Source organism: Cherax quadricarinatus, chromosome 8 (genome assembly GCF_038502225.1).
Source record: "Cherax quadricarinatus isolate ZL_2023a chromosome 8, ASM3850222v1, whole genome shotgun sequence".
Taxonomy (NCBI): Eukaryota; Metazoa; Arthropoda; class Malacostraca; order Decapoda; family Parastacidae; genus Cherax; species Cherax quadricarinatus.
Genome location: NC_091299.1, coordinates 40,452,233 through 40,467,941, shown reverse-complemented (window position 1 = coordinate 40,467,941; position 15,709 = coordinate 40,452,233). Strand labels below are relative to the sequence as shown.

Here is a 15,709-nt window from a genome sequence, read left to right as displayed (position 1 = left end):
AGCACTGGTCCTAGGACTGACCCCTGCGGGACCCCGATGGTCACAGGTGCCCACTCTGACACCTCGCCACGTACCATGACTCGCTGCTGTCTTCCTGACAAGTATTCCCTGATCCATTGTAGTGCCTTCCCTGTTATCCCTGCTTGGTCCTCCAGTTTTTGCACCAATCTCTTGTGTGGAACTGTGTCAAACGCCTTCTTGCAGTCCAAGAAAATGCAATCCACCCACCCCTCTCTCTCTTGTCTTACTGCTGTCACCATGTCATAGAACTCCAGTAGGTTTGTGACACAGGATTTCCCGTCCCTGAAACCATGTTGGCTGCTGTTGATGAGATCGTTCCTTTCTAGGTGTTCCACCACTCTTCTCCTGATAATCTTCTCCATGATTTTGCATACTATACATGTCAGTGACACTGGTCTGTAGTTTAATGCTTCATGTCTGTCTCCTTTTTTAAAGATTGGGACTACATTTGCTGTCTTCCATGCCTCAGGCAATCTCCCTGTTTCGATAGATGTATTGAATATTGTTGTTAGGGGTACACATAGCGCCTCTGCTCCCTCTCTCAATACCCATGGGGAGATGTTATCTGGCCCCATTGCCTTTGAGGTATCTAGCTCACTCAGAAGCCTCTTCACTTCTTCCTCGGTTGTGTGCACTTTGTCCAGCACTTGGTGGTGTGCCCCACCTCTCCGTCTTTCTGGAGTCCCTTCTGTCTCCTCTGTGAACACTTCTTTGAATCTCTTGTTGAGTTCTTCACATACTTCACGGTCATTTCTTGTTGTCTCTCCTCCTTCCTTCCTTAGCCTGATTACCTGGTCCTTTACTGTTGTTTTCCTCCTGATGTGGCTGTACAACAGTTTCGGGTCAGATTTGGCTTTCGCTGCTATGTCATTTTCATATTGTCTTTGGGCCTCCCTTCTTATCTGTGCATATTCGTTTCTGGCTCTACGACTGTTCTCCTTATTCTCCTGGGTCCTTTGCCTTCTATATTTCTTCCATTCCCTAGCACACTTGGTTTTTGCCTCCCTGCACCTTTGGGTAAACCATGGGCTCATCCTGGCTTTTTCATTATTCCTGTTACCCTTGGGTACAAACCTCTCCTCAGCCTCCTTGCATTTTGTTGCGACATATTCCATCATCTCATTAACTGGCTTCCCTGCCAGTTCTTGTGTGTGTGTGTGTGTGTGTGTGTGTGTGTGTGTGTGTGTGTGTGTGTGTGTGTGTGTGTGTGTGTGTGTGTGTGTGTGTGTGTGTGTGTGTGTGTGTGTGTGTGTGTATGTATGTGTATGTGTGTGTGTGTGTGTGTGTGTGTGTGTGTACTCACCTAGTTGTACTCACCTAGTTGAGGTTGCGGGGGTCGAGTCCGAGCTCCTGGCCCCGCCTCTTCACTGATCGCTACTAGGTCACTCTCCCTGAGCCGTGAGCTTTATCATACCTCTGCTTAAAGCTATGTATGGATCCTGCCTCCACTACATCGCTTCCCAAACTATTCCACTTACTGACTACTCTGTGGCTGAAGAAATACTTCCTAACATCCCTGTGATTCATCTGTGTCTTCAGCTTCCAACTGTGTCCCCTTGTTACTGTGTCCAATCTCTGGAACATCCTGTCTTTGTCCACCTTGTCAATTCCTCTCAGTATTTTGTATGTCGTTATCATGTCCCCCCTATCTCTCCTGTCCTCCAGTGTCGTCAGGTTGATTTCCCTTAACCTCTCCTCGTAGGACATACCTCTTAGCTCTGGGACTAGTCTTGTTGCAAACCTTTGCACTTTCTCTAGTTTCTTTACGTGCTTGGCTAAGTGTGGGTTCCAAACTGGTGCCGCATACTCCAATATGGGCCTAACGTATACGGTGTACAGGGTCCTGAACGATTCCTTATTAAGATGTCGGAATGCTGTTCTGAGGTTTGCTAGGCGCCCATATGCTGCAGCAGTTATTTGGTTGATGTGCACTTCAGGAGATGTGCCTGGTGTTATGTGTGTGTGTGTGTGTGTGTGTGTGTGTGTGTGTGTGTGTGTGTGTGTGTGTATGTATGTGTATGCGTGTGTGTGTGTGTGTGTGTGCGTGCGTATGTGTGTGTGTGTGTGTGTGTGTGTGTGTGTGTGTGTGTGTGTGTGTGCGTGCATATATGTGTGTGTGTGGCCTGTCAATGTGAAAATATAAAACAAAATGATTAATCATTTCAATTAAGCGTAATTTTCTGAATCCGTCAGTGTGTAATATAAAAATTGTCTTCTAAATGAAAAAAGAAGTACGTACAAAAATGAGGAATAGATGTCCACCATTTGACATTTAGTTATAAGAATTTCTGGAATCTAAATTGGCAAAAAAATCTGAACCTTTCATTTACGATCAAATTGTGTCGATAGTAAAATATTAAAAAGTTTTTTAATAATATTGGTATATCTTGACCAGTATTTGAAGCCATACTAAAAGGGCACTATCAAGTTATTGAATAGAACATACCACAAATTTTAAAATAGAATTAGCAAATTGGCATCTATCAAGCCTAATTATAATCCTCTAAAAAAGAATACACGAGCACTAAAGATCTGAAACACAGGAATATCTGTGTTATTTTAATTAGACTAATTTTCACCACCACTGACCAATAACAGTCCAAACTTTACTCAAATTAGGTTTACTTTTGTGTGAAGTTTGAAGTCCAGTACAGCAGGTGTTGTTATCACATGAAAACTTGGAGGAAGAAAAAAAAAATACGACAGTCACTACTTGTATCTTAATTCAAGGTATAACTAAATAAGTTTCGGTAAAATGTTACAACGCAGAAACTAATTCACGGTATTGTGTATGTGTGAAAGTGACCATTGGGTATGAAGAACAAATTGATGTATATGTGGCTGTAGGTTTAAGTGAATTTCTGCCAGGTCAGTGGTCGGTACGCTGAGGTCAGTGGTCACGTGTGGTCATACCTGCCTAAGCTCTTGGGAGTTAGCGTGGGCTGTTACCAAGCACCATGGCTTGTTGTGTTTTAGACTCTCAGGTTCAAGTGTTGAAGGAGATTCTACTTTTTCAGGAGGAAAATAGGGGGCTGAATCTTCGCATAGATGAGTTTGGGAGTGAGTGTGAGAAGGATTTAGCTGGTAAGGAGGAAATGGCCACCAGCAGTGATGGTGGCAGCCGCTTTAAGTGGCAAGTGGTTCACAGTTCAGGAAGAAGGAAGACGAGGAGAGTTCATAGAGAAGATGTGAAGGTAGGAAATCGATTCTCTGTTCTCCAGGATGAGTGTACTTCAGTGGTTAGTGAGGTTAAAGGTACCACTGATTCCCCTGCTAATCAAGGTAAGAATATTTTAATAGTAGGCGATTCTCAGGTAAGATATATGGACCGTACATTTTGTAACAGAGACAGAAAGGTCAGACAGAGAGTGTGCCTTCCTGGAGCTGGTGTTGGTGACATAGTCAGCAGGTTGGATAATATTATGGCAGGTAATGGGAACAAGCCCATTATCTGTCTTAGTGCTGGGGGTAATGACATTGAGAAAGGCAGGAGAGAGGAGCTGCTAGGTAAGTACAGGTCAGCCATAGAAGTAGTTAGGTCTAAGAGAGGGATCCCAGTCATATGTAGCATCTTGCCTAGAAAGGGAGTGGGCAATGAATGGACGTCTAGGGCAATTGGTATAAATTGCTGGCTAGACAGGTACTGCAAGGAACTTGCAATCCCATTCATTGATAACTGGGACCTATTCTTTGACAAACGTGATATGTATGCAAGGGATGGGGTTCATCTCTCTGGGGATGGAGCGGTTGCATTAGCCAATTCGATTGAGAGGGTAATTGATGACTTGTCTAGGAATTTAAACTGATAGATTATAGAGGTATGAGTGTTTGTGGGAAACAATCAGGCTGCAGCATTAGGGTTAAAAGACAATATTCAAAATAAAGTTGCTAGTATTGGCAAATCAATTGATCAACAAACAAAGAGAGATAGTAGAGGGCAACGAGTGACTAGCTTCCTTTAGGTTTACTATACAAATATTAGGAGTTTAAGAAATAAGATAGATGAGCTAAGATTACTTGCAAGTGTAGGTAATATAGATATTATTGGTATAACAGAGACCTGGTTCAACCTGAAAGATAGAAAAATGCCTTCTGAATGCAACATACAGGGTTATAAACTATTCCACACTGACAGGGTCAACAGGAAGGGTGGTGATGTGGCGATGTATATCAGAGAAAATTTAAATTGTTGTCTTAGACATGATATAAGATTAGAAACATAGAACGCAGAATCTGTTTGGCTACAGTTTCTCGAGGGACGTGGCAAATTAATTTTGGGTGTGATTTATAGGCCCCCCAAACCTTGATAGGAAGTGCAGTAAGCTCTTATGGGATGAAATTCATAAGGCATCTATATATGAAAATGTTGTGATAATGAGAGATTTTAACTTTAGACAAATTGATTGGAACAATGTGACAGGAAATCTTGAGTCTAGTGACTTTCTTGATACGGTTCAGGATTGCTTTTTAGAACAGGTTGTGAGAGAACCAACTAGAGGAAACAATCTGCTTGACTTGGTTCTTGCCAACAAAGAGTAACTAATTAATAATCTTGAGGTTAATGATGAGCTTGGGGAAAGTGATCACAAATCACTTAGTTTCAATATATCATGGAATTACCCAGATAACTGCAATCAAATCTCTGTCCCAGATTTTCACTTGGCTGACTTCATGGGACTGAAAAATTACCTGGGTGGGCTAAATTGGCATGTCCTGACTATGGGTCAGGTAGGTGATCTTGGTTGCTATATGACGTTTTTCAGGGCATAGTTCTAGCTGCCCAGACAACTTTTGTTCCGAGTAGGGAAATTAGATCTAACAAAAATGATCTCAAATGGATGAACAATAGATTAAAACATCTCATTGGTCAAAAGAGAGGCACATATAGGCGTATCAAAAGAGGGGATGTGCAGTTAAGAAATCAATATATTCAATTAAAGAGAGAAATAAAGAAAGGAATAAGAAAAGCAAAAAGAGATTATGAGGCTAAGGTCGCAAGGGATTCAAAGACTAATCCAAAAGGGTTCTTTCAGGTATACAAAAGTAAGATTAGGGACAAGATTGGCCCACTTAAGAGTAACTCTGGTCAGATCACTGACAGTGATAAGGATATGTGTAAAATTCTCAATACCTAGTTCCTCTCAGTTTTCACCCAGGAAAATACTAGCGATATTCCTGAAATAATAGATTACGTAGAACAGGTTGATAATAAACTATGCACGATTGCGGTAACTAATGACATTGTCCTCAGACAAATAGAGAAACTAAAACCTAACAGATTCCCAGGTCCTGATAAACTGCTTGCAAGGGTGTTAAAGGAATGTAAAGAGGAACTTAGCATACTTTGGCTAATCTTTTTAACATATCACTGCAAACTGGCATAGTGCCTAATAAGTGGAAAATGGCAAATGTAATATCTATTTACAAGGCAGGTGACAGGTCCTTGGCTTCGAACTATAGACCAATAAACCTTACCTCCATAGTGGGAAAATTTATGGAATCAATAATTGCCGAGCAATTCGAGCAATTCATAGCCATCTTGATAGGCACAGATTGATTAATGAATCTCAACACAGTTTTACAAAGGGGCGTTCCTGTCTTACAAATTTACTAACTTTTTTCACTAAGGTGTTTGAGGAGGCAGATCATGGTAATGAATATGATATTGTGTATATGGACTTCAGTAAGGCTTTCGATAGAGTTCCACATCAGAGGCTATTGAGGAAACTTAAGGCACACGGTATAGGAGGAGAATTTTTTTCCTGGGTAGAGGCATGGCTGACAAATAGGCAGCAGCGAGTTTGCATAAATGGGGAGAAATCAGAATGGGGGCACGTCACAAGCGGTATTCCTCAGGGATCAGTGTTGGGCTCTTTGTTGTTCACAATTTACATAAACGACATAGATGAGGGAATAAATAGCGACATAAGCAAATTTGCTGATGACACCAAAATAGGCCGTCCAGTTCATTCTAATGAGGACACTAGAGCACTCCAGGATGATTTGAATAGACTGATGCAATTGTCGGAGAAGTACAGATGCAGTTTAATATTGACAAATGCAAAGTTCTAAATGTTTGACAGGTAAATAACCATGCCACATATAAACTAAATAATGTAGATCTTAATACTACTGATTGCGAAAAGGATTTAGGAGTTCTGGTTAGCAGTAATCTAAAACTAAGACAACAGTGCATTAGTGTTCGCAATAAAGCTAACAGAATTCTTGGCTTCATATCTAGAAGTATAAATAATAGAAGTCCTCAGGTTGTTCTTGAACTCTATATATCCTTGGTTAGGCCTCATTTAGACTATGCTGCTCAGTTCAGGTCACCGTATTACAGAATGGATGTAAATGCTCTGGAAAGCGTACAGAGGAGGATGACAAAGATGATCCCATGTATCAGAAATCTTCCCTATGAGGATAGACTGAGGGCCCTGAATCTGCACTCTCTCGAAAGGCGTAGAATTAGGGGGGATATGATCGGGTGTGAATAAATGGAAAACAAGAATAAATAAAGGGAATGTAAATAGCGTGCTGAAAATTTCCAGCCAAGACAGGATTCGCAGCAATGGTTTCAAGTTGGAAAAATTCAGATTCAGGAAGGATATAGGAAAGCACTGGTTTGGTAATAGAGTTGTGGATGAGTGGAACAAACTCCCGAGTACAGTTATTGAGGCTAAAACGTTGTGTAGTTTTAAAAATAGGTTAGATAAATGCATGAGTGGGTGTGGGTGGGTGTGAGTTGGACCTGACTAGCTTGTGCTGCTGGGTCTGGTGCTGTGCTCCTTCCTTAAGTGGAGGTGGCCAGACTGGGTGGGTCATTGGGCTTTTCCGGGAGGAGGGGACATGGACCTGCTCCGCATGGGTCGGTAGGCCTGTTGCAGTGTTCCTTCTTTCTTATGTTATGTTCTTGTAGGTGTACGAATAAGTGTAAGCGAGAGTGTTAGAGTGGGTTTGAGTGTAAGTTTTGTCGTAAATTAGTGTAGATGTTGGTGTGGTCTTAGTTATACAGTCAATTTCTTCTTGATTTTATAACAATCTTGAATTAAAAATAAGACTAACTTCCAAGGTTATGTTTCTTTTATTTTTCGACCAACTCTGACCGAGGACTTACCAAAGCTACACCTCATCTTGTCACCACGTTTGACGTGGTGACAAGGTAAGGTGTCACCACGTCATAACCTGTGTAGTTGTAATAATATCTACATGATCATGGAAGCCTAGACCTACACTACTCACCGCTGCAGTTACCAGGGTTGGACCACATGGTGTCACTGGCTAGTGCCATCACCATCCTTCTGTTAGTGCCCAGACCCTGAGAGAGGGACTGGCAGCCCCACACTCGCACTGTCCCGTCATCGAACAATACGACTGGTGAGAGCGATGGAGACGGTGTGTCTGTTGTAGGAACAGAAGTCATTAGTTAACTGACATTAAAATAAAATGGTAAAATGCTTATTTAATACTAAAGCCATTTTTTTAAAGTATAACTGAGACATCAGCAGCAGTTAGCTCCGCCATTATGGGAACAAAGGTTAGAATAATGATAGATTTTCTTGTAGAAAAGGAAAAAATAGAAGTTCTATACAGCTCATAAAGTTTCTTTCATCAACTATTTTCAATTATTTTATTGGTCTTGGAATAATGTTTAGTGACGCAACTTCATGACTGACGTATTAACTTCCGAGAGGAAGAGATAGGTACTGCACCTGGGAAAATGGAACCAATATAGGAAATGTCTCATCTTAGGGATTTACTAGAAACTTAAATAGATTAAAAGTGAACATAAAAATGTTAAGAAGGAAAGAAATATCTTTGCACAGAGAAATGTGGACAAAGGCATTAAGGAACCAAATGTTTTATTCAGATTTGCGAAATGTAAATTAAATTTAGGAAGAAAAATTTTTTTGGAATCTTTTGAAGGAAATGAGATACTAAATATGAATTTTCAAAAGGTATTTACCGGAGAAAACTTTTTGGATGTCATGAACTCAAGCTCCAGACAGCGATTAATTGAAATACAGTACAGTGAAAAGTTCCAAAAGATCTTAAGAAATTATTATCAAATAAAAGGAGGAAGGCAATAAGATCAGACGATACTGAACCATTGATCTTAAAACAATACTCATACAATCTATGTTAACCTTCCTGAAAAAAACCCCTAAGGTTTTCACTTCAAGAATGTTAACTGTCAACCCAAAGAAAATAACACGTTTTGTCTACAGCCATTTTAGATAATGGTTATTATGAAATTATTGGAAAAACTTTGAAAATGGATAAAATACTTTGAAAAAATACTAACTAGAAAACACCTAGATATTTAATGAAAAAATTCGTTTTTATAAAATCAATTAGACTATTATATCCTTCCAGAATGACTAATACGAAGAGAAGAGTAAGTGCAACACGGGCAGCTCCCTTTCTCTCTACTGTTGGTTAATCTGTACGAAGGAATTCGAAAGTCACAGCCTCAGCAACATAAAAAAATGGGACATGCCTTATCAAAAATATATAGACGACATTTTAATTATGTTAAATGAAAAGTAAGGAGATTCCAGTAATCTCTTTAACAAACTCAAAAATCTTTAAACTATCATTTAATTTGAGGAAGGATGAAAAGAATATAGATAACTTTCCTTTCTTGACAGGCTCATCATAAAAGGCGACTCTAAACCAGAATTCACTTACTACAGGAAGCACAAATATGCAGTTAACAGCATACATTTTTATAGGCCATCGTATCTAATTGCCCTGGGGATCCGCAGCGCAAAACTTCCTGACCAAGAAAAATCAACCTTGCAAACTCAATTTACATATTCAGCTCTGGACCTGCTACCAGTCATGACCACGGTTCAAGCTCGCATCCATTTTGTTTATTCACTGACATTTGCTCGTAACAAATTACCTTGAGTTCAAAAACCATATGGGTTTGAGGATTATAAGAAAAAACTTCCTATTAAGGCTTCTGGGGCACTGGGAAAGGGCAGATGGGTTTGCATTAATGGGGAGAAATCACAATGGGGGCACGCCACGAGCGTTGTTCCACAGGGGTCAGTGTTGGGCACCTTGTTCTTCACAATCTACATAAACGACATAGATGAGGGAATAAATAGCGACATAAGCAAATTTGCTGATGACACCATAATAGGCCGTCCAATTCATTCTATTGAGGACACTAGAGCACTCCAGGATGATTTGAATAGACTGACGCAGTAGTCGGAGAAGTGACAAATGCAAAGTTCTAAATGTTGGACAGTTAAATAACCATGCCACATATAAACTAAATAATATAGATCTTAATACTACCGATTGCGAAAAGGATTTAGGAATTCTGGTTAGCAGTAACCTAAAACCAAGACAACAGTGCATTAGTGTTCGCAATAAAGCTAACAGAATTTTGGCTTCATATCTAGAAGTATAAATAATAGAAGTCCTCAGGTTGTTCTTCAACTCTATATATCCTTGGTTAGGCCTCATTTAGATTATGCTGCTCAGTTCTGGTCACCATATTACAGAATGGATATAAATGCTCTGGAAAACGTACAGAGGAGGATGACAAAGATGATCCCATGTATCAGAAATCTTCCCTATGAGGATAGACTGAAGGCCCTGAATCTGCACTCTCTCGAAAGGCATAGAATTAGGGGGGATATGATCGAGGTGTATAAATGGAAAACAGGAATAAATAAAGGTGATGTAAATAGTGTGCTGAAAATATCTAGCCTAGACAGGACTCGCAGCAATGGTTTTAAGTTGGAAAAATTCAGATTCAGGAAGGATATAGGAAAGTACTGGTTTGGTAATAGAGTTGTGGATGAGTGGAACAAACTCCCAAGTACAGTTATAGAGGCCAGAACGTTGTGTAGCTTTAAAAATAGGTTGGATAAATACATGAGTGGGTGTGGGTGGGTGTAAGTTGGACCTGATTAGCTTGTGCTACCAGGTCGGTTGCCGTGTTCCTCCCTTAAGTCAATGTGACCTGACCTGGCTAGGTTGGGTGCATTGGCTTAAGCCGGTAGGAGACTTGGACCTGCCTCGCATGGGCCAGTAGGCCTGCTGCAGTGTTCCTTCATTCTTATGTTCTTATGTTCTTAAATAGTGTGCTGAAAATATCTAGCCTAGACAGGACTCGCAGCAATGGTTTCAAGTTGGAAAAATTCAGATTCAGGAAGGATATAGAAAAGTACTGGTTTGGTAATAGAGTTGTGGATGAGTGGAACAAACTCCCAAGTACCGTTATTGAGGCTAAAACGTTGCGTAGTTTTAAAAATAGGTTAGATAAATACATGAGTGGGTGTGGGTGGGTGTGAGTTGGACCTGACTAGCTTGTGCTGCTGGGTCAGGAACAGTGCTCCATCCTTGAGTGGGGATGACCAGACTGGGTGGGTCATTGGTCTAATCCGGGGGAGGGGGACATGGACCTGCTCCGCATGGGTCAGTAGGCCTGTTGCAGTGTTCCTTCTTTCTTTTGTTCTTATACATATATAAATATATATATATATATATATATATATATATATATATATATATATATATATATATATATATATATATATATATATATATATATATATATGTGTGTGTGTGTGTTTGCTTCACGTGAGTAGATATAACTGCTAATGTATGATGATTACTGATCTGTTATCAATCATAACATTTCCTTTACAATATATTCAAGTTACATTTCCAAATAATTATTTTTTTATAATATTAGATATAATATCGGAACGGTAATCATTTCATGTCTGCATTCATAAATGTAATTTAATATAGATGCACAGAAAGTACCGGCAATTAATTTTCCCACCCAATCACCATCGTCGTTCCAAGCTGCGCTAAATCATTCAGGACAATAGACTGGACTACTCTATTTACTATGTCTGAGTTGCCTGATATTATTTCTACCCAGGAGAGTGACAAGTAACTTTTTCCCGCAAGTGTACCTACACACTGATCATTACACCAGCAGAAGGACCATTTTATCTGTATAATGACCAATGTGCCTGTGCAGAGGTGATTATTCCTTAATACTTACTACTGAACTTGCACACTACCACTGTACCAGCAAACTTCCTCAGGAAACGAGCGTCTAGCAAATCTGAGGTTAGCTTTCAGGAACCTCAACAAGGTGTCATTAACAACAAAATACACGGCATATGTCCATCTGATCTTGGAGTATGCGACACTAATATGGAACTCGCACCTAATAAAAGTGTCAAGAACCTAGAGAAAATGCAAAAGTTTGTACGGAGACCAGTCCAGGAGCTGAAGATTATGAGCTAAGAAGAGAGAATAGAAAAGGACTAAAACCTGATGATATAAAACAAAAAGAATAATTTCATGATAACGACAGACAATATACAGAGAGAGCTTGATAGGGGGTACACGGAAAGCCTGTTCAGGAGGCGTAAATCAGGCAGACGAGGGCAAAAATTAAAATTTTACATACTGTACACTCACCATTGTACCAAGACATTTATCATTGTGATTCTCCACTGACCATTGCAAAACGCCGTCATAAGTTTTATGTGCGGGTTATTTTATGTATAAGAAGGATTTCCTCCAACAATTTAGACTAAAAACCTTCTGATGTAAATTACTCAAAACTGAGAGATAATGAATTCACCATCGACATCTCATGTTTGATAATAGCACTTTCCTTCCACAATAAACTTGTAGTAAGCTACACATAGTTTAATTAATTTAGTGATAATGTTTTTGGTGAAACGGCATTGAAAACTTATTCAATTTATCTTCCAGGTAGGTTAACAAGTCTAGCATTGAGGCTCTGGCGAGCAACACTGCAACATCAAAATTATTCAAAGAGATTTAAGCTGTTTCTTGGTGAACATCGAAGACGATAGCTTCAAAAAGGGTTAATACTTTGACCATTCGTTTGACTAACACTTTTTTTTGTGCTCCTATCGTCTGTCTGAAATTTTCTTCAAAGTATTAGTGAGGACAAGAAGCAAAAATGGAGAAGATTCCAGAAACATCAGTGGCAGCAGAGGTACGAACTAGACTGCTTTGAAGAGTATTACTTTGGCGAAAAGAAAGTTTGATATATAAGGAACTGAGCTGTAAAGATTTAGGAGACTGGAAGTATAGGAATATTATGCAGAGAACCCGTTGCCTGCAGATTAGAATTTATTATTATTATTATTATTATTATTATTATTATTATTATTATTATTATTATTATTATTATTATTATTATTAACAACACATTGGCCATTCCCCACCAAGGCAAGGTGGCCCAAAAATGAAAAACTTTCATCATCATTCACTCCATCACTGTCTTGCCAGAGGCATGCTTACACTACAGTTATAAAACTGCAACATTAACACCCCTCCTTCAGAGTGCAGGCACTGTACTTCCCATCTCCAGGACTCAAGTCCGGCCTGCCCGTTTCCCTGAATCCCTTCATAAATATTACCCTGCTCATGCTCCAACAGCACGTCAAGTCCTATAAACCATTTGTCTTCACTCGCTCCTATCTAACAAGCTCACGCATGCTTGCTGGAAGTCCAAGCTAGTCGTACACAAAAACCTCCTTTACCCCCTCCATCCAGCCTTTCCTAGGCCTATCTCTACTCCGCCTTCCCCCCACTACAGATTTATACACTCTCGAAGTGATTTTAATTTGTTCCATCCTCTCTACATGTCCGAACCACATCAACAGCTCCTCCTCAGCTCTCTGGATAATAGCTTTGATAATCCCGCACCTCCTCCTAATTTCCAAACTACAAATTCTCTGCATTATATTAACTCCACACATTGCCCTCAGACACGACATCACCACTGCCTCCAGCCTTCCCCTCGTTGCAACATTTACCACCCATGCTTCACACCTAGACAAGAGTGTTGGTATAACTATGCTCTCATACATTCCCCTCTGCTTCCATGGACAAAGTTCTTTGTCTCCACAGACTCCTCAGTGCACCACTCACCTCTTCCCCTTGTCAACTCTACTATTCACCTCATCCTTCATAGACCCATCTGCTGACACATCCAGTCCCAAATATCTGAATACATTCACCTCCTCCATACCTCTTCTTCCAATTTGATATCCATTCTTTCGTAACCTATATTTTTTGTTATCCTCATCACGTTACTCTCTCCTATATTCATTTTTAATTTCCTTCTTTTACATACCCTACCAAACTCATCCACCAAAATCTGCAACTTCTCTTCAGAATCTCCCAAAAGTGCAGTGTTATCAGCAAAGAGCAACTGTGACAACTCCTACTTCGTACTAGATTCTTTATCGTTTAATCCCATCCCTGTTGCCAACACCCTCTATAAATATATTGAACAACCATGGTGACCTCAAACATCCTTGTCTAAGGCCTATTTTTACTGGGAGATAATCTCCCTCTCTCCTACATACTCTAACCTGAGCCTCACTATCCTCGTAAAAGCTTTTCACCGCTTTCAATAACTTACCTATTTTCATCAACATTTAGCAATTCCCCAAAACATTCCCTCCATCTTCCCGATACCTCTAACTCACCATTTAATAACTTTCCTCTCCTAATTTTTACTATCAAATCCACTCGTTCCCTAGGCTTCCTTACCTTATTAATCTCACTCCAAAACTTTTCCTTATTTTCATCAAAATTTGTTGATAACATCTTACCAATTCTCTCATTTGCTCTCTTTTTACATTGCTTCACCACTCTCTCTTAACCTCCCTTTTCCTCTCCATATACTCCTCCCTCCTTGCATCACTTCTACTTTGTAAAAACCTCTCTTATGCTAACTTTTTCTCTCTTACTAATCTCTTTATATCATCATTCCACCAATCACTATTCTTCCCTCCTGCACCCACTTTCCTGTAACCACAAACTTCTGCTGAACACTAACACTACATTCTTAAACCTACCCCATACAACTTCAACCCCATTACCTATACTTTCACAAACCCATCTATCCTCCATTAGGTGTTTATATCTTACCCTAACTGAGTCCTCCTTTACCTTATAAACCTTCACCTCTCTCTTACCTGCTGCTTCCATTTTCCTTGTATCCCATCTACCTTTTACTCTCACTGTAGCTACAACTGAAGAGTGATCTGATATATGTGTCCTCCTCTATAAACTTGTACATCTTGAAGTCTACCCAACAGTCTTTTATATACCAACACGTAGTGCGGGATTTCAAAAAGTATTATCCAGAGGGCTGAGGAGAGGTTATTGAGGCGGTTCGGATATTTAGAGAGGATGGAACGAAATTAATTGACTTGGAGGACATATAAATCTGTAGTGGAAGGAAGGTAGGGTAAGGGACGTTCTAAGAAAGGTTAGAGGGAGAGGGTAAAGGAGGTTTTGCATATGAGGGGCTTAGACTTCCAGCAAGTGTGCATGAGCATGTTAGGAGCGAGTGGAGGTAAAGAGTTTTTATGACTTGAAGTGCTACTGGAGTGTAACATTTATGAAGAGATTCATGGAAACCTGTTAGCCGGACTTGAGTCCTGGAGGTGGGAAGCACAGTGCCTGCTCTCTACAGTTTGATTGAAGCAGGGAGTTGAACCCTCCATTTTTTTTAGCATCTGTTTTGTTCCATTTATCATAGAGCTCTCTAAGTTTCATTTATCAAATTGGGGAGTATAAATTTTGGATGAATATGAGAAACAATATGAGAACTACAGGAAAAAATAGAATCTTTTATTACTACTAAGATCCAAAGGATAAAGGATGAAATAGATAGGAAAGAACAAAAGGAAAGAGAAATGAAAGAGAAGAAGTAAAGGAAAAAGAAAAAAAAGGAACAAGGAAGAATTGAAAGAAGAAAGGGAGAGAAAGCTGGAAAGAGATAGAGAAGAAAAATAGGAGCATGACAGACTTGATCGTGAAGAAAGGGCAAGTGAACGTGAAGAAAGATGTAAAGGAAGAGAACGTGAGGAAAGAGCGAGAGATTGAGAGCATTAAGAGAGAACGTGAGGAAAGAGCTAATAATAGGGAACGTGAGATGGGAGAAAGAGTGATCATGAGTTAGAATGAATGCACCTCGAGTTAGAACAAAAGAAATTAGCATTCTCACAGTAGAAATTAGAAGACATGCTGGAATGATATACACCTAACTCCAGTGTGCCTGTGCCTAACTTACCTCCCTTCACAGAGGGAAAAGAATTACTTCTTACATCATTAGGTTTGAAAATACCGCTACCTTCTGTGAAAGGCTCGCTGACATCTTGGCTGTCAGATTAGGTTTGTTGTTTTCTGGTTCTGCTTTAAACACCTACACCATTTTATCTTAGGAGATAATCTGTCACTATAATTTGTTTAAGAAATTAATACTCAAAGCTTTCCAAAAGAACCAGAATTTCTATAGGAAGGGGAATTCCGGTATGCAACTTTAAAACCCGGCCAGAATTTCCGACAGTTTCAAATTACACTCTTTCGACTTTTTGACTTTTGGATTAAAAGCTCTGGAAATGATCTGCACTATGACTCTCTTAGAGATTTAATGGTTGCAGACCAGTTCCAGGCTGCTCTCCCTCACCAGATTCGAACTTTTGTCAGAGATCGTAACTTAACAGCCGATGAAGTTGCCTAAGCTGCTGCTGTCTATGCAAATACCCATAATTATTATAAAGACCTGAAAGAATCAAACCGCAAGGCCAAAAATTCAGGAGAACCCAAGGAAAATAAGCCTCCCCATGGAAAAACTCAGCAAGATTGA

The 15,709-nt window shown here is 39.8% G+C and overlaps 1 protein-coding gene across 1 annotated transcript in view; it reads right to left on the bottom strand.

Moving 5' to 3' along the window:
• The window catches only part of LOC138852390 (uncharacterized), a 262,953-nt gene extending 248,910 nt beyond the window's left edge, over positions 1-14,043 (bottom strand). Inside the window, exons 1-2 of the mRNA XM_070082742.1 lie at positions 14,031-14,043; positions 7,264-7,422 (exon numbers count right to left, since the gene is read on the bottom strand). Of these exons, the coding sequence (XP_069938843.1) occupies positions 7,264-7,422; positions 14,031-14,043 (172 nt within the window). The remainder of the gene's footprint in view (positions 1-7,263; positions 7,423-14,030) is intronic.
• Between the last annotated feature and the right edge of the window lie 1,666 nt (positions 14,044-15,709).